The sequence below is a fragment of the Erpetoichthys calabaricus genome, chromosome 1, assembly GCF_900747795.2.
Source record: "Erpetoichthys calabaricus chromosome 1, fErpCal1.3, whole genome shotgun sequence".
In the NCBI taxonomy this organism is placed as follows: domain Eukaryota; kingdom Metazoa; phylum Chordata; class Cladistia; order Polypteriformes; family Polypteridae; genus Erpetoichthys; species Erpetoichthys calabaricus.
This window is the reverse complement of record NC_041394.2, coordinates 120,139,187-120,164,719: the sequence shown is the minus strand read 5'-3', so window position 1 is coordinate 120,164,719 and position 25,533 is coordinate 120,139,187. Positions and strand designations below refer to the sequence as shown.

The 25,533-nt window shown below is 38.2% G+C and overlaps 1 protein-coding gene across 1 annotated transcript in view; it reads left to right on the top strand.

The window, feature by feature from the left end:
- The window catches only part of xpo7 (exportin 7), a 249,926-nt gene that overhangs the window by 135,906 nt on the left and 88,487 nt on the right, over positions 1 to 25,533 (top strand). The window contains 2 exon segments of the mRNA XM_051933382.1: positions 11,799 to 11,903; positions 12,836 to 13,001. Of these exon segments, the coding sequence (XP_051789342.1) occupies positions 11,799 to 11,903; positions 12,836 to 13,001 (271 nt within the window).

The window sequence follows — 25,533 nt, the reverse complement described above, 5'->3', positions numbered from 1 at the left end:
CCCTCTCAGATGGGCTACTTGCAGCAGGGATGCACATATTCTTTTTAGCAAGCTTTCTTAATTTGTGCAATTGCACTTCTTATGTTTTGCACCACTCAAGTAGATTTACCTCATTGTCCACCTCAGGTATAATCAAGTAGCTCTTGAGCTCTTTTTCAGTGGCAGTATGCAGAGACTTGCCTTCTCTGAATTTCTGTGTGTGTGTGTGTTTAAATACCTGCTAAAAGTCTTTTTTTTTTCTTTTTTTGCTCCATCCCTTGTGTCATCACAGTGGGGCAAGGAAACGGGGATCTGTACAAGTGTTTTAAATAATGAATGAAATAAAATGTTTTTGGCATCATGGACCCAATCCCTAATCCCACCTCACACCACTGGGCTATGCACTATATCAATTTCACTCTACAGATAGTGAAACAACTTAGATGTTGAGCTTCTTTAATGGTAAACTCTTTCTGACATAGTTTGCAGATTGCAGTCTTTAAAGCAACATCAGTCTTTTCAAAACCAAACCACCTCTATGCAAATGAGGTGCAATTAAATCTAACAACATAATTTGCAAGGCTGTTTATCGCTCAGTTTTAGGCAGCTATGTGATCTTAACTTGTGGTGCGCTAATCTTACACTACACTTCTCTGCAGTAGTCTATGCTATTAGGTTACACAAGACAGTGAATGTGTGGACTGTCAAGGTGTGTTTTTGATTGTTTTTTACAAAGTGAGTGACATACTTGATAATTTCAGCTCGCACATTGTTAAAACTACAATTAAAATATCGGAGACGATATATATCACACACTCCTAGTTCTAATGTGCAGGGCTGTGGAGTTGGTACACAAAGCCTGCTAATCCGGACATTTGCAAAACAAAAGTGTGGGCTATTAGCTCAGTGATCTAAAGTGACAAGCTTCTTGATGCATGTCAGGAAAATTTAAGGAGGTCAGGAACAACAAAAAGAATCGTACGCTTTAATGATTCTAGTGTTAAATATGCAAGTAAGAATTTCACTGCACTCTTCACATAAGACATGCTATTATTTTTATGGGGTACTGTTTTATAAAATATGAGAACAAAGTATAGCAGGGTGTCACACTGCAGGGACCTATTGCATGCCTTTCACAGAGTACTCTGTCACAAAAAGCTTTGCAAACCATGAACAAAACAATTCAAAGCAATAAATCAATAGTTTAAAACAATTACAAATGTATCATAGTTGTAACAAATGAGGGAGGAACCAATTAAAAAAAAAATAGGTATGCGAATACTTGGAAAGGTTGACTGTTAATGCCATTCGTAAATCTCCGAAGAAAATTGGTTGGACTGCAGCATGGACAGTGTACTTCTGTTTTTTAATTCTAGCCAACATTCATTTATTGCTTGCTGGTGAAGGGAATGGGAGCAACCACAAGTATGGTATTAGCTAGGGTAGGAGAGTCAATGTCTGAGACTGTAAGCAATGTCAAAACAAGGACTGCCAGGAATCTTTAACTAGAAGACATGTTGTCACCAAGACTGAGACACTAAATCTTTAAACAAAGTCAAGAAGTGAAATACTAGATCATCAAACAGAATATATTAAATGTTAAGGAAGCTATATTGAAGTTGTTTAAGGGATGAATTTAAGTGCCTTGAGGGGATATAAAGCCAACCATTCATGATATATTGCATAGTGCCACCTGGGAGCTAGCACCTAGCAACCGTGCAGCATACCCTAGCAACATAGCAATAGAACGTTAAGACTACAAAGTCACAAAATAAAGAATAAAAAAAGTATATTAATTTATAATTTAATTATTAACATGAAACACCCATGCATTAATATTCCCTGACACATGATGTCTCTAAGAACCCACAGTAAAACAGCAGAAAAAAATTCATAAAAAAAACCAAGCAGATAAATATTAACAGGATGTTCTATTTTGTAACAAATCCAAGAACATATTGATGCAGTCAGAATAGTGGGTTGGGGCTTGATGTTGGTGACATGTAGTCATACTCTCCGTTATTGTCATAGCTCGTGCTGTGTTTACATGCTATTTAGGTTGTCACCTGTGTTGCACACATATTGTCTCACATAATCATGAGCATTATACCTCTAAAAAAGAGTTCTAATGTGTATTGAGAAAGATTGGGAAATCCCAGAGGCCATTCCTTTTACTGTAAAACTTTTATGAATAAATCAGCGATAAACAGCCTTTTTAAATAATATTTATTGAAGGACAAATGTCCTATAGGATTTGTTTTCATGATTAACATTATTATTAAACTAGTCAATTTGAGGATTGGAAAGGTGTTATATAAATAAAATGTATTATTATTATTATTATTATTATTTGAGCAAAAAATGTGGTTAATATTTAGCTCCAGGAGCACTTCCAAGGTTTTTCAATTTTAAGTGAATGGTATTATGTGGTTGTGATCCAGAATTTCACTGTACAAAAGGGTTTTCTGATTAGTTTCTTAAAACTTGGAAAAGATGTATTTAGAAATTCATACATTCATATCTGTTTTGAAAATGATAACTTTTGAAATATGGTGGATTAAATTCATTTTTTTCCTCAGAATTCTACACACAACACCCCATAATGACAACGTGAAAAAAGTTTACTTGAGGTTTTTGCAAATTTATTAAAAATAAAAAAACTGAGAAATCACATGTACATAAGTATTCACAGACTTTGCTCAATACTTTGTCGATGCACCTTTGGCAGCAATTACAGCCTCAAGTCTTGTTGAATATGATGCCACAAGCTTGGCACACCTATCCTTGGCCAGTTTCGCCCATTCCTCTTTGCAGCACCTCTCAAGCTCCATCAGGTTGGATGGGAAGCGTCGGTGCACAGCCATTTTAAGATCTCTCCAGAGATGTTCAATCGGATTCAAGTCTGAGCTCTGGCTGGGCCACTCAAGGACATTCACAGAGTTGTCCTGAAGCCACTCCTTTGATATCTTGGCTGTGTGCTTAGGTTCGTTGTCCTGCTGAAAGATGAACCGTCGCCCCAGTCTGAGGTCAAGAGCGCTCTGGAGCAGATTTTCATCCAGGATGTCTCTGTATATTGCAGCAGTCATCTTTCCCTTTATCCTGACTAGTCTTCCAGTCCCTGCCGCTGAAAAACATCCCCACAGCATGTTTCTGCCACCACCATGCTTCACTGTAGGGATGGTGCCAGGTTTCCTCCAAACGTGACGCCTGGCATTCACACCAAAGAGTCTTTGTCTCATCAGACCAGAGAATTTTCTTTCTCATGGTCTGAAAGTCCTTCAGGTGCCTTTTGGCAAACTCCAGGCGGGCTGCCATGTGCCTTTTACTAAGGAGTGGCTTCCGTCTGGCCACTCTACCATACAGGCCTGATTGGTGGATTGCTGCAGAGATGGTTGTCCTTCTGGAAGGTTCTTCTCTCTCCACAGAGGACCTCTGGAGCTCTGACAGAGTGACCATCGGGTTCTTGGTCACCTCCCTGACTAAGGCCCTTCTCTCCCGATCGCTCAGTTTAGACGGCCGATCGCTTAGTTGAGATGGCTGGCCAGCTCTAGGAAGAGTCCTGGTGGTTTCAAACTTCTTCCACTTACGGATGATGGAGGCCACTGTGCTCATTGGGACCTTCAAAGCAGCAGAAATTTTCCTGTAACCTTCCCAAGATTTGTGCCTTGAGACAATCCTGTCTCGGAGGTCTACAGACAATTCCTTTGACTTCATGCTTGGTTTGTGCTCTGACATGAACTGTCAACTGTGGGACCTTAGACAGGTGTGTGCCTTTCCAAATCATGTCCAGTCAACTGAATTTACCACAGGTGGACTCCAATTAAGCTGCAGAAACATCTCAAGGATGATCAGGGGAAACAGAATGCACCTGAGCTCAATTTTGAGCTTCATAGCAAAGGCTGTGAATACTTATGTACATGCGCTTTCTCAATTTTTTTATTTTTAATAAATTTGCAAAAATCTCAAGCAAACTTTTTTCATGTTGTCATTATGGGGTGTTGTGTGTAGAATTCTGAGGAAAAAAATGAATTTAATCCATTTTGAAATAAGGCTGTGACTAGGGATGGGAATCGAAAACCGGTTCTTATTGAGAACCGGTTCCCACTGTTTCAATTCCTTGGAATTGTTTGCCATTTTTGCAAACGATTCCCCTATCGATTTCAGTCGCCTCGAATGACGTCACCGCGTTGCGTAGCGTCATTTACCCAGCAGGAAACATGGCGCCTAAGCGGCACAAATGTTCAAAAGTTTGGTTATACTTTACGAGAAAGGATGACAACAGGGCAACTTGCAATACTTGCAAAGTAGATATTTCATCAAAGAGAGGAAACACTACGAATATGCAAAAGCATTTGCACACAAAACACGCGATAACCTTAAATGAATGTTGTGTTTTTGATCCGCTCCGGACTAGTGAATCTCAACCCAGCAGCAGCGGTAACGTTTGCAGGTCCTCTCCAGTTAATACGGCAGGTAACTAATCAACTAACATTGCATATTATGTTAGCGCGATTTGCCTTATTGCAAAACCTGCTATTACTGTGCATTGCATTTAGATGACCATGACGAGAGAGACAGACAGAGTCTGGCTGTCTCAGATGCTGGCAGTTCTCGCTGCAGTCTACTGGTAGCTTCTCCTTTCACAGAGGCGGGGAAAAGTAAAATGACACAGGCCAGGATAGACGAATGTCACCGAGCAGTGACTAAGTTTGTTGTAAAAGGCTTGCACCCATTTGCCACAGTAGATGCCCCCGATTTTCGGTAAGTGAATGTGTTTAATTGTAGGCTAAGTCAGGGAATGTCAAATTTGCGTGTTCTCCTCTTACCAGATGTTTGATCCGTTTCCATTTCTGAGCTGAAACGTGTTGAAGGCAGCCGTCACTGCAGATGGATGGGCAAGTTTTAGTCAAGATCATTACCTCACAGTAACGCTGCATTATGTCAGGAATGGCCAGGCTCAAGAAAAAGTCCTCAAAACCAAACCAGTGTACCAGGCACAGACAGGGACAGCTGTAGCAGAGGAGACTGATGAGATCTTGGAGGAGTATGGTATCAAAGACAAGGTTGTGGCAGCCACTGTTGATAATGCCGCCAACATGGATGTAGCTGTCAAAATAGTTGATGGTTGAAGAATTGCACTGTGCACAGTTCCATTGGACTTGAGTTTATTGTATTTGTTGCTGGCTGATGTAGTTTTATTTTTGAGTGCTCAGCTCATATAAACTTTTAAAAAGGAGAGTGTAAATGTTACTGGACTTTCTTGTGTAATTGCCACAGAATAATTTATGTTATACTTTGTTATTGCTACAGAAGAATATTTATTTTATTATTATTTTACATTTACACATTTTTTTCTGGGGACCCCGTGGCACCCCATCGAGGAGCCGTAGGCTGTGGATCTCTTAAGATCTCACTGTTGGGTTTGTAAGGTCATGCTACTCCTAAATTTCTATCTTGTTCAAAGATAAGATATAAAACAAAGTTCTAAGTTAATCGACCTGTGTGTTCTCCTTTTTTAAAAATAAGAATCGACAGGAGAATCGATAAAGAATCGAATTGTTAAACAGAATCGAAAATGGAATCGGAATCGTGAAAATCTTATCAATTCCCATCCCTAGCTGTGACATAACAAAATGTGGAAAAAGTGATGTACTGTGAAAACTTTCCGGATGCACTGTGTTTGTCATCCATCTTGAGGCAGCGAGGGAGAAAGTGAAGTCCAACCATGGTAATTTAGCAACCCAGACTAAATCTGAAGTTATAAATCCTGGATTTAGTTTTAAAAAATTAAAACAATTTACAAAAACATCATTTTTTCATTTGAGAAACAAGCAAATGTAATATTCTCTCCCTGAAAGATACTAAAAAGCTGAAGCATGCATTTATTACTAGTTGCCTTGTTACTATACTTTTGCTGGCTTTCCAAAAACACTATTAATAAACAACAGATTATTCAAAATGCAGCAGCCAGGACACTAACAAGAACAAAGAAAACAGATCATGGTACACTAATTTGTACAATCTTCATTGACTACCGGTGTCTTTTAGAATAGATTTTAAACTTCTTAAAGCACTTAATTGCCTATTATCAGCATACATTAGTGAATTTCTGACTTTTTACATTCCCAGGAGAACCCTGAGACCTAGCATTTTAAGATTCTTTATATACCTAGAGTTAAACAAAAAAATAGTGGAAAGTCAGCATTTAGCTATTATGCTCCAAAGTTAAGGAACACACTATCAGATGAAATAAGGGAGGCTGAATTAAATAATACTGTTAAAAGACTACTAAAGCGATTTTTTTTTAACTTTGGCATTTTAAGTATATCTTTTCCTTCTTTTTTATTCTTTTGTTCTTTTCTCCCTTTTTATTGTTTACTTTGTATGGCTTCTTTAGTTTGATATCTTATGGTTGATTACTTATTTAACCTTTTAAATCACTTCATGCTGCATTTCATGAATGAAGAATGCCATACAAGTGAAGTTTATTATTAATCTCAATAAATCTCTGAATCTCAATAAAATTTCCTTTTTCTACTTTTTTTTTATGAAGGTCATCCACTCAGTCATAGCTGAGATCGCTAGCAGATGAACAAGCAGTCTTTGAATTGCTAGTCAATGGAATATCCTGTAATACATTGCATCTTGGCAAGAAGCAGAAGTAGAGTTGAGAATGGAATAATGAATAGGCTGCATTCATTCACACTGAAAGATTTTGCCTTAAAGTTGTTAAGATAATAATTTTTTTAGCTCTGTGTCATAATGTTTTTAAAATATGTTCATAATGTTATCCAAATCAATTGTTTAGATTCTGACTATTTATATAAAGCATTTATGTTTATTATTCTACTGACTTTAGACCTAACAAGATTACTAAAAATAAAGTGCAGTTATTCCTGGTGTACCATAATTATTATAAATTCAGTAATACACATTCTATCGTTATTTGGCAGTGTATTAAGTTTTATGCCAAACAGTATTAAATGAACACATACCTCGATATTATCGATATTTATTAATATTATGCTAACTTATGTGCTCTGCACTGAGAGTGTACTTTATTCAAATGATGGATGGAACAGAAGCAACTGACGGACCACATGAATAGCACTGCTAACCAATTCACCAATAGGGTGGACAGACAACCCAAGATAGGGAAGTGTCCCGGACAGGCAACAGGTCAGGTCAGGGAACATGTACTGGTACAGCACGTTGTCGCACTCACCACATAATGAAACAATCCCAGCCCCACCCCCCAGAAATGACCCTTTATCTGTCGCAGCCAGGTGTTACATAGGCGTCCCCTTGGCCTGGTCCAGCCACTCGGGTCCTCGACAATGAGGATCCTGTGAGCCGAATCATCCTCGGGGAATCGTGCCACATGGCCGGAGTGCCGTAACTGGCGCTCACTCACAATGCAGGAAATGTGCCTCATTCCGGATTCTGTGAGCAAACTCTCATTCAACACAAATTCAAACCAGCGGTACCCAAGGATTCTCCAAAGAGACACAGTACCAAAGGAGTCCAGTCTCAGGTCACTGGACAGAGTCCTTGTCTTGCAACCATATAGCAAGACAGGAAGCACCAGGACTCTAAAGACTTGGACTTTCGTCCTTTTGCAAAGATATCGGGAGTGCCAAGTACCCCTTTCCTGCGACCTCATAACCCCCCATGCTCTCCCAGTCTGTCTACTGACTTCATAGGGTGAGTCACCAGTGACATGAATGTCACTGCTGAGGCAAGTAAACCTCTCGATGAGATTGACACTCTCTCCGCAGACAGACAGACACACTGCTGATGGCTAAGCCTGAGGTCATTAAAGGCCTGTATGTTGGTTTTTATCCAGGACACTCTCAAGCCCACACACTCAGACTGCTCACACAGTCTCACTATAGCCCCGATCAGAGCCTCTTTTGACACTATGAAGAGCATATCATCGTCAGCAAAGTCAATATCAGTGAATCTTTCTTCGCCAACAGATGACCCACAGCTGCTGAGCCCCACGACCTTGCCCAACACCCAGTCCATGCAATCATTGAACAGAGTAGAAGCAAGAACACACCTCTGACGAATCTCAGAATCAACTAGGAAAAATGCAGAGGTTCTGCCCGCACTGTGCAGAGTACTCACAGTACCAATAAAACAGGCCGACCATGATATCCAGCAACCTTGAGGGGATCCCATGAAGTCTCAGGATGTCCTGTAGGGCTGCTCGATCAACTGAGTCAAACGCTTTACGAAAATCGACAAAGGCTACAAAGAAAAACTGCCTATATTTGTTTTTGTGCTCCATGAGATCCCTTAGTGCCAGGATGCGGTCTATCGTAGACTTCTAGGTGTAAAACCAGACTGCTCCATTTGCTGGTAGGTGAGCAAGTTCCTATTGTGGATGACCCTATCAAGGACCCTACCCAGCACCAAGAGCAGTGTTATCCCTCTGTTGTTGCAGCAATCCAGGTAGTCACCCTTCCATTTCCAGATAGGGATAAGTCCCGTTTTCCAGTCAGTTGGGATGACGCCAGTCTCCCAAATGGAAGCAAAGATTGCTTGCAATGCCAGGAGGACTTCCTTACCACCAGCCTGGAGAAGTTCACCCCAGATACCACAGATTCCTGCAGCCTTCCTTACCCTTAGCTGGTTCACCAGCTGTGCAATCTCAGTGAGACTGGGTTGTTCACAGCTAATTAGAGTATCATATGTTGTGAAATGGAAAGAGAAAGTTCAACAAAGCTCAGTGATTAGCAAGTCTATGTTTTTAGCTGTTGACTACTGGCACTGTTCGATGCATACTGGCTCTTATCTTGGTTATTCATTCCGCTCTGTAAACATACAACTCTTGGGCATAGCTCTGAAAACTACTGGCAACCAACCCCAGCACAATTACTGCTCTTTGTTAGCAATGGTGCAAACTCCAAAGGGAGCAACTTCATTCTTAGGTAGTGGTACGTGAATTTCAATTGGGAAAGCTACAGAACTTGTGCCACGATGCTCGAAAGCAGCTGCTTCACACTGCTCGCTCTTTGTATTAAAACACTAGTGTAACACATGGGGTACCTCCAGTTAAGCACTGCATTACATATACATTTGCATCTGTGATCTTTAAATTGGGAATACATTCAGTTGTACATAATTTAACAATGTAAACAATTCAAGATTCTGAACATCTAATAATGATAATAAAATATATTCAAATTTCACATTATTCCTACTAATTACCCATTCCAGTTGAAATAAGTATACTTTCTTGAAAAAATTTGTTTTGCAATAATCATCAACAAGAAGCGAAGTCACTAGGAAAAGCGGGAAAAAGCAGGAATTGGTCTAATGCAGAAATGTTTTACTCACTAACAATTGTGTTTAACATGTTCAAGAGTAAGAAGTTCCAGTGACCCAATATTATTATTATTATTATTATAAAAAATGATTATTCATGGGATTTAACAACAAGCTTCAGAATTTTATTTGTACAAGAGTGAGCTCTTAAAATAACATATATTTTAACATCTGCTGGAGAGTTTACCTGCAGTATATATTGAACAGTAAAGTATTTCAGTATATGACACCTTTTTTTAATCCTAAAAGACCTGGATCTACATAAACCATATTTTTCCATATTATTTTGTTCTTATTAGCATGCAATTCTTCATCTTTTAGTGTCTGTATATTTATGTTTAAATATTTTTGATTTTGAACACCCTTAGATGGACTGTATTTTTTTGCTTTGGTGTTTAAGGCAGTATACTAAAGGTTCACGTTTAAAAGAATTCCAATAAAACCAAACGTGATGTGATCATTTTATCTAGTTTCCAATTCTGTAAGTCCAGGATGAGAATTAACAGTATTGTAGTAGACTGTCATTATGATAATAAAGGGTAGTAAAGCATTATTACATTGGCATAGTGGATTGTTTATTTGCTTTGGCCTTACCGTAGCATGACTTATGCACTTTTTTTTAACATTGCCATGTGTTAGATTTATTTACAAATATGTATGTAGCAATTTTTCTTTACAATAATTTCTGAAATTGGATACAATCGTATTAGCACATTACTTTGGCTGAATGCAATCACATGAGTGTTTCTAACGCTCCATAATAAACATAATTTTGACTTTCTTGTGTAAAGCATATTTTTAAGTTCATATTATTGATTTCCATTAAATTATATGCTTATTAATATTTCAGAGCAGCCAAATACATATGCACTCTACACTGTTGTAATTAGGGGGACATCTCAACAAATATACTTATAGCTAGATGGTGCTGTTAGCAATTCATAATTCAAAGTCAAAATTATTTTTTCACAATAATGATATATAATAATTTGCCACATGAAATTATGTTCTAAAGGGAAGCATTTCTTGTAAATTAAAATAAAAATCCTAGTCTGTTCTTGTGTTTTAAAACGGAAGTCATTGGGCAGGGGTCCAAGTAAGAAAACAAAAGCCTTTAAACTTTATGTCCATTTTCAAGCAAGAAATTTGATTTAAGAAAGTCTTCAATGTTTCTGAGAAATGCTTGTGACAACAACAGTCAACAGATTTTAGATTCTTGGTACTGTTTTTTGAGGTAAAGATATTTTTTCTGTTCTCTTATCTACTCTCATTTGTGGGTGGAATTTTGACATTTACATAGTGCATCCCCAGTTTGCCAAATTTCTGTAGCTTCAGGCTGCCTATTATCCTACTTTTGCCTTTGCAGTTCTGTTATTTCAACAGCTCTGATATGGCTTAGTACAAATAAAGTGTTGCACAAAAGTGTGCCAGTTGTCTGATATAGCAGAAGACCTGTCTGTATGCCCTGATATCATCTTCCATTATATGAGTGCATGTGTGTGATAGTGAAGCATAAACATAAGAGTTTCATGTCGATACTGTGTTCACAGTGCCAATCAGCACTCAGTATTATGCAATGTCTATAGGAAGTCATAAGCACATAAACAATTTAAAAAAAAAATAAATCTGAGAAAATTAAAAGAATGGATTATGTGATATAGCCAAATTGTGATGAAGCTGATTGAAGAGCATAAACCAGTTGTAGTTAGTAACTTTCACTGTTTCTTCGTGGTAGACATTTACTCAAGTCAATAGATAATGAAGTAGTTCTGAGTTGTGAATTGCAGCTATTTTAAATTAAAATTTATTATTATCACATGTAGTGAAAGACTGAGTGATCCTAAGAGTGACATTTTTTCAGTTATTATTGTCTACTTGTTGACACAACAAAGACAGTAACTCACTGGGTATCAACATTCAATAACGGCAATAACAGTCCCGCCCGGTACACAATCAGCTAGTTTCCTTCAAGAAAGGAATCCCACAAAACGGTTTTGCTTTTTGCTTTTTTCCTTCCTAAAATGATACAAATACGCTGTTTTGTAATATGTGTGTGAAACTAAGATATTAATCAGTACTCAGTAATACTCTTGGCTTAAAAGTGGGTATGATCTTTAACTTTTAAAGCTTTTATTTTTATGTTTGGCTTCTGACCCCAACTTCCATTTTAAAACGCAAGAACAGTCTAGGTTTTTATTTTAAGTTTGCAAAAATGCTTCACTTCAGAACACAATTTCATGTTGCAAATCAGTATATGCTGTAATTGTGAACAAATAACTTCAATTTCAAAAATACCAAACTTATTTTTTAAGTTAGAGTGAAGTACAGTTGCATGATTTTTTTTTATTTAACTTAAATGTAATTTGATAGTTACCTGGTTTACCATTAAAAAGTTACACTATTTCTTACTAGGGTAAGTGAAAATATTTGCAAACTTTATACATTTTTTAATAGTTCCTTTCCTATGTACCTTCTTGATTTTTCAGGCAGACACAACACATCCATTAACTAAACACAGGAAAATTGCCTCTTCTTTTAGAGATTCTTCTCTCTTTGACATCTTTACATTGTCCTGCAATTTATTAAAGCAGGTAAAGTAATCTTATTTTACTCTTTCTTGAGTTCTATATTTTTCTGACAGAATTCCTTTTGTTACAGGTATTTAATTTTTTCATTTATACATGTCCATTGCTGTCTTTATCATATAAGTTTATTTAAACAGCACTATGAGAGTGGGTTTTATTTAAAATTTATTTTAATGTTTTATCATTTTTTTAAAGCAACAGAAATAATGCTTAATGATTGATTAACATTAACTTGACTTATTTTGATGTTTCTACTGGAACACTAAGTGATATTTGCAGAAGTACCTAGTAGTCTGTGAAATTGCCAAGAAAAGATACATCCTGCTTTATATTAAATATTTTCTAGAAAATCCTAAACATAATATATAAACATTTGTCAAACTGATCTTCATGTTAAATTGCAACCTTTTCTTATAATACAAAGGAGAAGAAAACAGTCACATATCCTTTATTTTAAAAACAGGAAACAATGTAAATAGCAAATGAGGAGCAGGAATATTAAGAAGACTTTTTGGGAATAGCTTGAAAAACAGAATGATTTTTTTGGGAGTAAAAATAGTATTGAGTTACTGTACGTAAAAGTTATTGATTCTACATATACGTATGTATACTGTTTAAACTATGTTTGTTACATTTACTACTGTGTTATTTGTCAAAATACAGCCTACTCAATATTCTTCATACTTTCCTTTGAAAAGTGTTATATTTCAAATAGGAACAAGTGTTATATAACATATAATATGATATATAATATGTGTTATATTGTATATAACGTTGTTTGGAAAAGCAGTGCTTGTCAGGCCTGTATTTTATTGGAAAATTAAGAGTGAATTATAAAGAAACATTTAACTTGATTACAATAATAGATTTTTAGGTGAATAATATTTTTTTCAGTCTTGATTTCTGCTGTCTCACTGTCTTACAACTAATATTTATAGGCATCAGGCAAGAACCTCAATTTAAATGATGAAAGTCAACATGGACTTCTCATGCAGCTTCTAAAGTTGGCTCACAACTGTCTGAATTTTGATTTTATCGGAACTTCCACAGATGAATCATCAGATGACCTTTGCACCGTGCAAATTCCCACGAGTTGGAGGTCAGGTAAGGACCTAAAGAAAGATTTAACAAATATAGGCAATTCATTCCAACTTAAATGGCCTTCTTTACTTAGTGTTTATGATATATTTCAGAGCGAAGGTTTCAAGGTCCAGAATTTGCCATGGTAAACTACGTTGCTTGACTGCTGGTTGTGTGTATCAACCGTTCTCTTTTTGATAAAAGATATTTTCTTGTATTTGTTTTAAATACTGTGGAAGAAACAATCATCACCCCCTGGGTGACCTAAAATGTCTAAGAGAAAACAGGCTGGAGGAAGTTTAAATCATAACCATTTATTCTCTTTGAACTAGACGCACACAGCATTCTGTAACAAGATGCACACCTTTTCTGCTAGGTGAGGTCATTTTTATACACAAGTAAAAGATACAGAATTAGATTATATCATACAAAGTTTCCTATCATCATTGGCTGCTTCCAGTTGCTAGTCGGATACAGGGCAAAATGAACCATACTAAATTATAAGTAAACACGGTCAGCAAAAACACGTATATCACTAATGTCAAGCATCGTGTGTTTGCTTTGCCATTTTCAGCTCCTTTTTTATTAGCAGAGAAGCTGAAGGTAGATGCCTTCCTCATACAGCAAATAAACATATAGTTTCATCAGTTCATCCAGTTTCCTGGTGATGTAGTCTGCTTGCATCCCGTCTCACCTTCCCTAAGTTATCTGGAAACGCTTTTACATTATATAGTGAACTTTGCTAAATGTGCTTAATTACTTTAAGATATAAAATCCAAACCTCACAACTATTAGTTAAATTGTCTTGTTATATTTTTTACCACAATACAAATACTCAACATCCCACAGTTCCGCTGCACCCTATATAATTTCTGTCAATATTATTTGGCACTGACCTATTACTTATTTGTTTTCTTAATTTTAATTTCTTACTATCTTGTCTCCTGTTAGTCCTTATTTGCATAGGTGATGTTTGCCTCATACACCTTAGCCCTGCAATAAGTCTGGTATTTTATTCTTTAACTGGATCTTTAAAAGTGCATTCCAAATTTGGCTTTATAAGTACATTGTACACCTTAACACTAGAATTACCAGAGCCTATGAGAAAACTCATAAATCTGGCCCACCTTAAATCCATTTGCACCTCTCTGTCAGCATCTTTTGTCCTGTAAATGTGCCGATTAAGACAAGCAGCAAGCAGCCTGCTGTTCCATACCCCCATCGTCGCAGAACATTCACAAACTTCTCCCAGATTGTGCCTTGTTTGATTATCTGGGAGTCAAGTGTTGGAGTTTTAGAGTGGAAATAATAGATCGTTATTTGGAACACATGCATTTCATGTGTATTCCGTTTCTACAGTAATCTGTGTAAACACATTGTTAAAACAGAAGCTTTTTCTTATTTTAGTAATAAATGTTACAAAATGTAGGCATAAACTATACAATGTGCGAAGCCTGAAGTCCAAAGATCAAATAAACACTTTCACAAAAGATTCAAGGATGATACAACAGCTCCCATGGCATAGCGGTAAGATTGGCTGACTTGTAATAAAACTGGAAAAAGCTAAGGATGGTTCTTGCAGCACGGAGAAAAAAAAAGAATGAGACACATATATGGGACATTGGGTATAAATTTATGGTACTTGTAAAAGTTAGCTTTTTTTTCAGTTTTATTCTCTCAATCACGATCACGCTCTAACTCCCGCCCGCCTGCCTGCCTCTCCTGATCTGACCCTAAGTAAGAGCGCCAGCATAAATTCACCCCCGATCTGATGCTGTTCGTTTTCAAATAATATTGCATTAGTGCGATGATGTTTTCTGATTGGTACTATTTAGGAAAGACAGTGTTTTTTTTTTTTGTTTTTTTTGACAGCATAAACCATAAAGTGCATACTAATTCTCTGTGAGCAAGAACACTCAATGAAACTGAATAAAAAAAATAAAGTGATGGTGAGATGTGAAGAAGGCAGATTCCCCAGCGTTTGTGTGTCAGCTTTTATCCCTCCAGATCAGAGAATGTCCAGTTCCATTGCCTCAAAACACCACTCACATCAACAGTTATTCCCAGTTTCAAATAAAAACTAACAGCGTCAGATCCCTGGGGCGGTAGTATGTATCGTGATCGTAACTGAGAGAATAAAAGTGAAAAAAAAGGTAACTTTTACAAGTACATTACTATAAATGTACATGGTCTGTTACAGACGCAAACCAAATGTATGTGTCTACTATATAATATTAACAATAAGAGCAGCTCACTACTGAAAACGGCAAATATAGGAGGCAGTGGGGATTGAACCGGGGACTCTTGATTGCAAGTCAGCAAATCTTACCGCTACACCACGGAAGCTGTTGTATCGTCCTTGAATCTTTTGTGAAGGTGTTTATTTGATCTTTGGACTTCAGGCTTCACACATTGTATAGTTCATGCCTACATTTTGTAATGTTTATTACTAAAATAAGAAAAAGTTTCTGTTTTAGCAATGTGTTTACACAGATTAATGTAGAAACTGAACACACATGAAATGCTTGTGTTCCAAATAACGATCTATTATTTCCACTCTAAAACTCCAGCACTTGACTCCCAGATAATCAAACAAGGCACGAGCTGGGAGAAGTTTGTGAACGTTCTGCGACGATGGGGGGATGGAATAGCAGGCTGCTTGCTGCTTGTCTTAATTGGCACATTTACAGGACAAAAGATGCTGACGGAGAGGTACAAACGGATTTAATGTGGGACGAATTTATGAGTTTTCTCGTAGGCTCTGGTAATTCTAGTGTTAAGCAAACTGTGGCCTTACTAGAGTTGCATCCCACACAGTGAGATATTTCTGCTTGCTTTTGTAACTGTCAAGTTGGAAAAAAAAAGATTAAAATTACTTTGATCAAAAATTGTATCCAATTAGCCAGCCAGAAAATGAGCACAATTAAATAACAGTACAACATTTAAAACACACATTTTATATTTGCATAATGGTCTTTAATAGATATGATGAAAGTAGTGTGATGAAGCATATTTACTGGAAATGTGTGACCACATAAATAAAGTATCTTTGTTTGCATATTTATATATTTATTTTCATATATATTTTTTAAACAAAATTCAACCTTCGGTGTATAAATCTGATTATTTATATTTAATTAAAAAGCAATTTTCTATTGTGGAGTAAAAAGGACATTACTTAGTGTATATTGCAATAGTTATCACATAAATCTTCCTTTACTAGAGTTACTCTTCTGCGTAAGTAGTGCCTTTGCATCCTTGTCGCGAACTCTCCCTCAGTTTTTTCAACACAGGTGGCAACATTGTGTCATAGCATAGCCAGAGAATGTACATTGACTAGATTATTATTATTATTTATAGGCAAAAACTTAAAAATGAAAAAAATAACCCAACTGTTTTGATACATGAGGCTAATATGCTGTATCCCTTTTATTGTCGGTACAGGTAGTCCCCAGGTTATGGACACCCGACCTATGACTTACGAACGAGGCCGCAGTTGTGACGCATGCGCCTCATTAACTGCCGCTCCGTCATCTTTGGCCGGAGGACGTTGCAAGTAGTGGCTGGAAGGGTGCGATTTCGATGCTCGCGCAGTTTAGTGTCCCTGTGTCCCTCGGGGGGCTCCCGGCGGCAAGCAATTGGTGACCCTTAGTCCATAGTCACTGGGGCCACAGTTATTGCTTGTGTGCAGGATGGAGGCTTAATGGGGCGGTTCACTGTCCGCCCACTATGCCACCGCAGCAGCTACTGTTCCTGACTGGACACAGGCTGAATGGAGCGGTGTAGGGCATTTCACTGCCTACCCACTACACATGGCTCCCCCTGAATTGTTTTCAGTGGCCGGCTGGTAATGCTGCAAGTGGTGACCTGGTTGTGGCTGAACGGAGGCCATTGAGGGTGAATGGGCGGCGGGGGGTAGCATTGTAGTGTGCTTCAGGTGGCTGCCTGTTGAATGGGGGCAATGGTGGACGATTCACTACACGCCTTTGGCCGCACTGTATCGCGGATTTTATATGTAAGCATATTTAAATATGTATCGCGGATTTTTTGCTGGTTCGCGGATTTCTGCGGACAATGGGTCTTTTAATTTCTGGTACATGCTTCCTCAGTTGGTTTGCCAAGTTGATTTCATACAAGGGACGCTATTGGCAGATGGCTGAGAAGCTACCCAACCAGAGCGCGTATTACGTATTAAATAAAACTCCTCAAATATATTGTGAGCACGGGGGCTGTTCGAACCCCTAGAGGATACGGCTGCTCCTTAAAAACGCTGAAAGATTACCTTCACACTGCTCTCTTCCTTGCTGTGCTTACATATGGCTGCTTTGTCAAGCAATATGCTTCCCGCACTGTGCTTCGCATACTTAAAAGATCAAACAGCACGTATTGATTTTTGATTGTTTGCTTTTCTCTCTCTCTCTCTCTCTCTCTGGCATTCTCTGCTCCTGACGCGCACTCCTTTGAAGAGGAAGATATGTTTGGATTCTTTTAATTGTGAGACGGAACTGTCATCTCTGTCTTATTATGGAGCACAGTTTAAACTTTTGAAAAAGAGACAAATTTTTGTTTGCAGTGTTTGAATAAAGTTCCTGTCTCTTTACAACCTCCTGTGTTTCTGTGCAAATCTGTGACCCAAGCATGACAATATAAAAATAACCATATAAACATATGGTTCCTACTTAGCGGATTTTCACCTTTCGCGGGGTAGTTCTGGAACGCAACCCCCGCGATCGAGGAGGGATTACTGTAATTATCAAATGATAAGGGAAAGTATATTTACACAGATCTTCAACAGATCCCTGGAGCTATGTGAAGTTCCCTCCTGCCTTAAGCGTTCCACAATTATCCCGGTTCCAAAGAAAACCTCCATTGCAGGGTTAAATGACTACAGGCCAGTCGCCCTGACGTCTGTGGTCATGAAATCCTTTGAAAGACTGGTGTTGACCTACCTGAAGGACATTACAGACCCCCTGCTTGACCCCCTACAGTTTGCTTACCGAGCAAACAGGTCAGTGGATAATGCAATCAACATGGGACTGCACTACATCCTGCAACATCTCGACTCTCCAGGGACATATGCTAGGATCCTGTTTGTGGACTTCAGCTCGGCGTTCAACACTATCATTCCAGAAGTCCTCCACACCAAACTCACTTGGCTCACTGTACCAGCTCCCATCTCCCAGTGGATCAAAAACTTCCTGACAGATAGGAAGCAGCAAGTGAGACTGGGAAAAATCACATCCAGCACACGAACAGTCAGCACTGGCGCCCCCCAGGGATGTGTCCTCTCCCTCTACACAAATGACTGCACCTCAAGAGACCCGTCTGTTAAAATCCTGAAGTTTGCAGATGATATGACAGTCATTGGCCTCATCAAGGACAGTGACGAGTCTGTATACAGACGAGAGGTCAAACAGCTGGCCCTCTGGTGCGGTCAAAACAACCTGGAGCTGAACAAGCTTAAAACTGTGGAGATGACAGTGGACTTCAGGAGGAGCCCCCCAGTGCTGCCCCCTCTCACACTACTCAACAGCATTGTGTCTGCTGTGGAAAACTTTAGGTTTCTGGGATCCACAATTTCCCAGGAACTAAAGTGGGAACTAAACATAAACACAATTGTTAAAAAGGCCCAGCAGAGGTTGTACTTCCTGCGCCAGCTCAGGAAGTTCAACCTGCCTCAAGAGCTGCTCATCCAATTTTACTCTGCAGTAATCCAGTCTGTTCTCTGTTCATCTATCACAGTCTGGTTTGGCTCAGCCACAAAACAGGACAGGAACAGACTTCAACGGACAGTCAGAATTGCAGAAAAAATCATTGGTGTTGATCTGCCCTCCATTCAAGACTTATACAGATCTCGAGTCAGGAAACGGGCAGAAAACATCATTGCAGACCCATCACACCCTGGTTACAACCTTTTTCAACTTCTTCCCTCTGGTAGGTGCTACAGAGCACTGTATGCCAAAACTACCAGACATGTGAACAGTTTCTTTCCTCAGGCCATCACTCTCATGAACACTTAAGTCAATCTCACAGCATCAGGGACAATACTAGGTAAAACCGGAGTCCAGTTCCTTGTATGTGTACATATACTTGGCCAATAAAGCTGATTCTGATTCTGATATTGTTATAACTTTTTTACGCATATTGCCCAGTCCAAAACATAAGTCAATTAGCCTTATGAAAATGAGCAAGCACTTTTTTTTGAAGTGTGGGGTAATGACCACTGTATGACCAGCCCACTACAACAGTGTCAGATTCAAGTCCCCAAATTTACAGTGGCAGGGATACATACATCTCTCTCTTTAAATCAATTTCTCAAAGTATTTATATGAAGGATGTCTATTAGAACTTGAATATTTTGGTTAAAATCACATCTGGTTTAGTGTAATGTGACTAATTTGGCTCTTACAGTCAGAGTGGAGTTGTCTGTTTAGAGGTTCTAGAGATCAACCTTGTCACACTTGAACCAAAAAAAAAAGAAAAAGTTGTTGTTCAGTATGGGAACAGCTAAAAATTGCATTCTCAAGACTTTCCATATAACCATATCCAGATACATATTGTCCAAACAGACAATTGTGGAACAGGTCTCTGGGAGTGGCTATTACTGCTGGGCGGTATACCGGTTCATACCGAAAACTGTTTTTTATTTTTGTTATGACAGGGATTTTTCTTATACCGCAACACCAGTTTAAATTGCCTAAACAACGTTCGGAACGTGGTGCAGCAGGAAACTGTTTAAGGGGGACCTTTTTCACTGCTACATCTCTAAACAGGCATACAACGGAGTATATGCGGTAGTGGAAGTATCGTGCGGTGAAAATGGACAGAGAACATTCCGGAACTGAAGCTGTAGCAGATGATAACGTTGAACATGATGACACAGAAGAACTTTTGCTGGAAAAAGCAGTCACGTCTGTTGTCTGGAGATACTTTGGATTTAAAAGTTCGGATGTGAACCATTATGTTCAAATTTGTGAATACTGTTACTATACTACTGGATAATACTGCAAGCCAAATTGCACTTAGTTTTTTTTTTCAATACTGTGTAATGTGCCTGGGTACTGTGTAATAGTGTGACGACATGTTGACTTTAATAACGACACTTATGAGAGAATAGTCGTCATGTTGACTTTATTCTCGACATTTCTACTTTATTCTCGCCATTTATGTCGAGATTAAAGTCAACATGTTAACTTTATTCTCGTAATTTGTCATTAAAGTAGAACATCGTAAACTAAACTTAATCTTAAAAAGAATATTTAATTTACTAGATTTTCTCAAACCCTGTCATCAGTTATGTAGCACATTAAATGCTTTGTGTTATGTTCCCCGAGCCATGTTAAACTGACTTCCTCTTGCACTAAGAGGAGGTGCAGGCAGCACACAGAATACATTAATTTCATGATATTCCTACTCCCTGAACATTTAGAATGCTAAGATAAGTACCTGATATAATTTTCTTGATGAAATGCATTAAAGCATGTAATAATCATGTGGGGGCATGGTGGTGTGGAGGTTGCACTGCTGCCTCGCAGCAAAGGGGTCCCGGGTGTTCCCTGCTTTGAATTTGCATGTTTTTCTGGTGGGTTTACTTGGCGTGCTTCAGTTTCCTTTCAAAGTCATGGGGTTTTGTTATGCTATATTAACCCTGCTAGTGTATGTATTGCTCGTATTCACCCTACGATGTGCTGGTGCCCCGTTCAGGATTTGCTCCTGCCTCGCACACAATGCTTGCTGGGATGGGCGCAATCTTGAATGGATGGCATATTTAAACATGTATAACGAAGATTTTTTTAAAGTTCTGAACACCCCGTGGTCTAAGTTTATAACTAGTTTTAATTTCACAAAGACGTTTATCGTGTGGTGATCGGTTATGTGGAGAAAGAAAAAGGATAGGAACTGGGGGTTTGGTATGTCAGATAGAGACAGCATGCATGCAATAAAGAAAGCTCGCTCAGAAGAACATCCATTGATTTTCGTGTTCGTGTCCCCGACCACCAGATCACGAACCCAACATTTACACAATATTTAAGTTAAACCTGTTAGATACCCATTAATACATCCAGTTTTTTGAAGCCTCGTCACACCTGCCATAAAGTTTACACTGAACGTACACCTGGGGAGCCCTTACTGCGAGGGAGCAACACTACCTCCTCACTACCGTAAATGTTTAATACCTGCTTTAATGCATTTCATCATGAAAATGATATCAAGTATTTATCTTAACATTCTAAAGTTTCAGAGAGCAGGAATATCATGAAGTGAATGTATTCTATGCGGCGATTGCTGCCGGTGCCTCCTCTTAGTGTGGAGGAAGTCAGTTTAAGAAGCGCTTAGCGATTAACAACTGGGTTGGGGAACACAACACAAAGCATTTAATGTGCTACATTAACTTATGACAGGGTTTGAGAAAATCTAGTAAATTAAACATTTATTTTAGGATGAAGTTTAGTTTATGATATTCTACTTTAATGACAAAATTAATTGTGAGAATAAAGTGGAAATGTTGACTTTAATCTCGACATAAGCGTTAAGATTAAAGTGGAAATGTAGAGAATAAAGTCAACATGTCAGCTTTATTCTCGACATATCGTTTTTTTTCTTCACCGTGGCCTTAATACGCTTCCATGGGGCTATACCACAAATAGCATTATAAATACAAGTTGCAGTTTTATTATTTATGTATATAGCTTAGCTTGAAGCAAGGTCCATATTAATGCAGTTTGCCTTAATGAAGGTTCAGTTGGTAAAGATGTCTCACCAAATTGCACTTGTTTTATTTTATTTTATTTTTATTTGGTGAATACTGTGCAATGTACCTGGGCTTGAAGTAAAAGTATTATTACTGGAAGTTGCACTATTATTTATTTTATTGTTATTATTTATTAGTTTAAATATTATGCAGTTTAATGATGGTAAAGTTGTTTAAAAAGTCACTTTAATATGTCAGTGGACAGAGATTGTTAACATTAACAGAAAGCGTAGTTGGTTTACAAAACATATTTACTATTTATTCCTTTTCTAAGACATGTTCAGTGCAATACAACTTTTGACAAGCACCTATGGATAGTTTTCAAGAGGCATTTAGACTTAGTAAAATATCACTTTATGGGGCCATGCAAACCTGTATTAATACTTGTGTGCACATTAAAATATTTTTTTTTGTACAATGTACAATTCTCATGACAGTGGAATAGGTTATTCTTAGCCAGTCTACTGCAGTAATTGCAGTGGAAAATGTGGTTAACATCCACTCATGCATGTGAAAAAAATACCGTTGAATACCTTGAAACCGGTATAATTTTGAAAAATACCGTGATATAGAATTTTGGTCATACCGCCCAGCACTTGTGGCTATGTTACAAAAATATCTTTGTGAATAGTAGGTTAGAACTTTACTATTTCTATCATTGCTGGATTTGTGTTTCAAAGCCATGGATTTCAGCCTTGGTTCATAATAGCTCCATATTTTCCTTTGGTATGAAAAATGTTACCTGTGATGTTGAATAGTGCATGTATACGGCTCAAAAGTTTGTGCTCATGGCAGTAGGTGTTTAAAATAAGTTATTCCCAGAAATAGACTCAACTGGCATAATGTACAGTTCACATTCACACCAAACATTAAGAAATTATTATTAATTGAAGTAAATATAAGTCTAAGAATAGCATGATTACGGTTTTATTAATAACTAGCAAAATACCTGCGCTTCGCAGCGGAGAAGTAGTGTGTTAAAGAGGTTATGAAAAAGAAAAGGAAACATTTTAAAAATAACGTAACATGATTGTCAATGTAATTGTGTTGTTATTGTTATGAGTGTTGCTGTCATATATATATATATATATATATATATATATATATATATATATATATATATATATATATACATATACATACATACATACAGTGGGTACAGAAAGTATTCAGACCCCCTTCAATTTTTCACGCTTTGTCATATTGCAGCCATTTGCTAAAATCATTTAAATTAATTTTTTTCCCTCATTAATGTACACACAGCACCCCATATTGACAGACAAAAATAAGAATTTTTGAAATTGTTGCAGATTTATTAAAAAAGAAAAACTTAAATATCACATGGTCCTAAGTATTCAGACCCTTTGCTCAGTATTTAGTAGAAGCACCCTTTTGAGCTAATACAGCCATGAGTCTTCTTGGGAAAGATGCAACAAGTTTTTCACACCTGGATTTGGGGATCCTCTGCCATTCCTCCTTGCAGATCCTCTCCAGTTCTGTCAGGTTGGATGGTAAACGTTGGTGGACAGCCATTTTTAGGTCTCTCCAGAGATGCTCAATTGGGTTTAAGTCAGGGCTCTGGCTGGGCCATTCAAGAACAGTCACAGAGTTGTTGTGAAGCCACTCCTTCGTTATTTTAGCTGTGTGTTTAGGGTCATTGTCTTGTTGGAAGGTAAACCTTCGGCCCAGTCTGAGATCCTTAGCACTCTGGAGAAGGTTTTTGTCCAGGATATCCCTGTACTTGGTCGCATTCATCTTTCCCTCGATTGCAACCAGCCGTCCTGTAACTCTGTTACAACGTGATGCAAACTCTCGTTTATAACTCGTGTCTTCTCATTAAACTTGTATCTCGCAAATATGGCATTGCAAATGGCAGCGGGAGCGTTTCTATAAAGTTAATTTAAGGTTACGGTTTACACCGTGCTTTTTTATACCTTGTGTCTTATGAAGATGCTTGTATGCATCACTCACTCGCTTCTTATTGTTTCGCTGCCTTGTCAATTGTGTAATGAATGTTTTCTTCAGCGCTCTTTGGGGCTCCTCCTTCTTTTCTACGTACTGAGTTCACAGTCAGTTCACGTGATTACGTGGGAGGCGTGATGACGCGACACGCAACTCCGTCTCCTACGGCCATCTTGCTGCCTTCCATTACAGTATATGGACAAAAAAGAAGTTCCAGTTATAACCATTACGCGTATAATTTCGAAATGAAACCTGCCTAACTTTTGTAAGTAAGCTGTAAGGAATGAGCCTGCCAAATTTCAGCCTTCCACCTACACGGGAAGTTGGACAATTAGTGATGAGTGAGTCAGTCAGTCAGTCAGTGAGTCAGTCAGTGAGGACTTTGCCTTTTATTATTATAGATAAGTTTCAGTCACTGTGGCTTATTAAATAAAATTGTATTGTTTTCATATATGTGTTGTTGAAAACACATTCTTTTACTTCCAATAAAAGTACTTGTATTGGTACTTTGTATTGAGTACTGATACAGTGTTTATTAAATACTCAGTGTTATTATTGGTGTAAAAAATGATTTCAGTGCATCTCTTGTCTGAATTTTTAAAATTATTTTTGTAATTGTTATAACAAAAAAAAAAATATTCCTGAAATGTTAACCATGAACTGAGCATTAAAAATATGGTTTTGTAGATAGATAGATAGATACTTGATTACAGTAATCCCTCCTCCATCGCGGGGGTTGCGTTCCAGAGCCACCCGCGAAATAAGAAAATCCGCGAAGTAGAAACCATATGTTTATATGGTTATTTTTATATTGTCATGCTTGGGACACAGATTTGCGCAGAAACACAGGAGGTTGTAGAGAGACAGGAACGTTATTCAAACACTGCAAACAAACATTTGTCTCTTTTCCAAAAGTTTAAACTGTGCCCCATGACTAGACAGAGATGACAGTTCAGTCTCACAATTAAAAGAATGCAAACATATCTTCCTCTTCAAAGAAGCAAACAAATCAATAGGGCTGTTCGGCTTGTAAGTATGCGAAGCACCGCGGCACAAAGCTGTTGAAGGCAGCAGCTCACACCCCCTCCGTCAGGAGCAGAGAGAGAGAGAGAGACACAGATAAAAAAATCAATACGTGCCCTTTGAGCTTTTAAGTATGCGAAGCACCGTGCAGCATGCTTAAAAGCTGCACACAGAAGGTAGCAACGTGAAGGTAATCTTTCAGCATTTTTTGACGAGCGTCCGCATCGTCTAGGTGTGCGAACAGCCCCCCTGCTCACACCCACTACCTCAGGATCACAGATAGTCAGCGCAAGAGAGAGAGAAAGAAAAGTAAGTTGGGTAGCTTCTCAGCCATCTGCCAATAGCGTCCCTTGTATGAAATCAACTGGGCAAACCAACTGAGGAAGCATGTACCAGAAATTAAAAGACCCATTGTCCTCAGAAACCCGCGAAGCAGCGAAAAATCCGCGATATATATTTAAATATGCTTACATATAAAATCCGCGATGGAGTGAAGCCGCGAAAGGCGAAGCGCGATATAGCGAGGGATTACTGTAATCCCAAGGGGAAATTCACATACTCCAGCAGCAGCATACTGATAAAGAAAATATTAAATTAAAGAGTGATAACAATGCAGGTATACAGACGGACAATAACTTTGAATAATGTTAACGTTTAACCCATCAACCCCCTGGGTGGTATTGAAGAGTCGCATAGTGTGGGGGAGGAATGATCTCCTCAGTCTGTCAGTGGAGCAGGAAAGTGACAGCAGTCTGTCACTGAAGCTGCTCCTCTGTCTGGAGATGATACTGTTCAGTGGATGCAGTCGATTCTCCATGA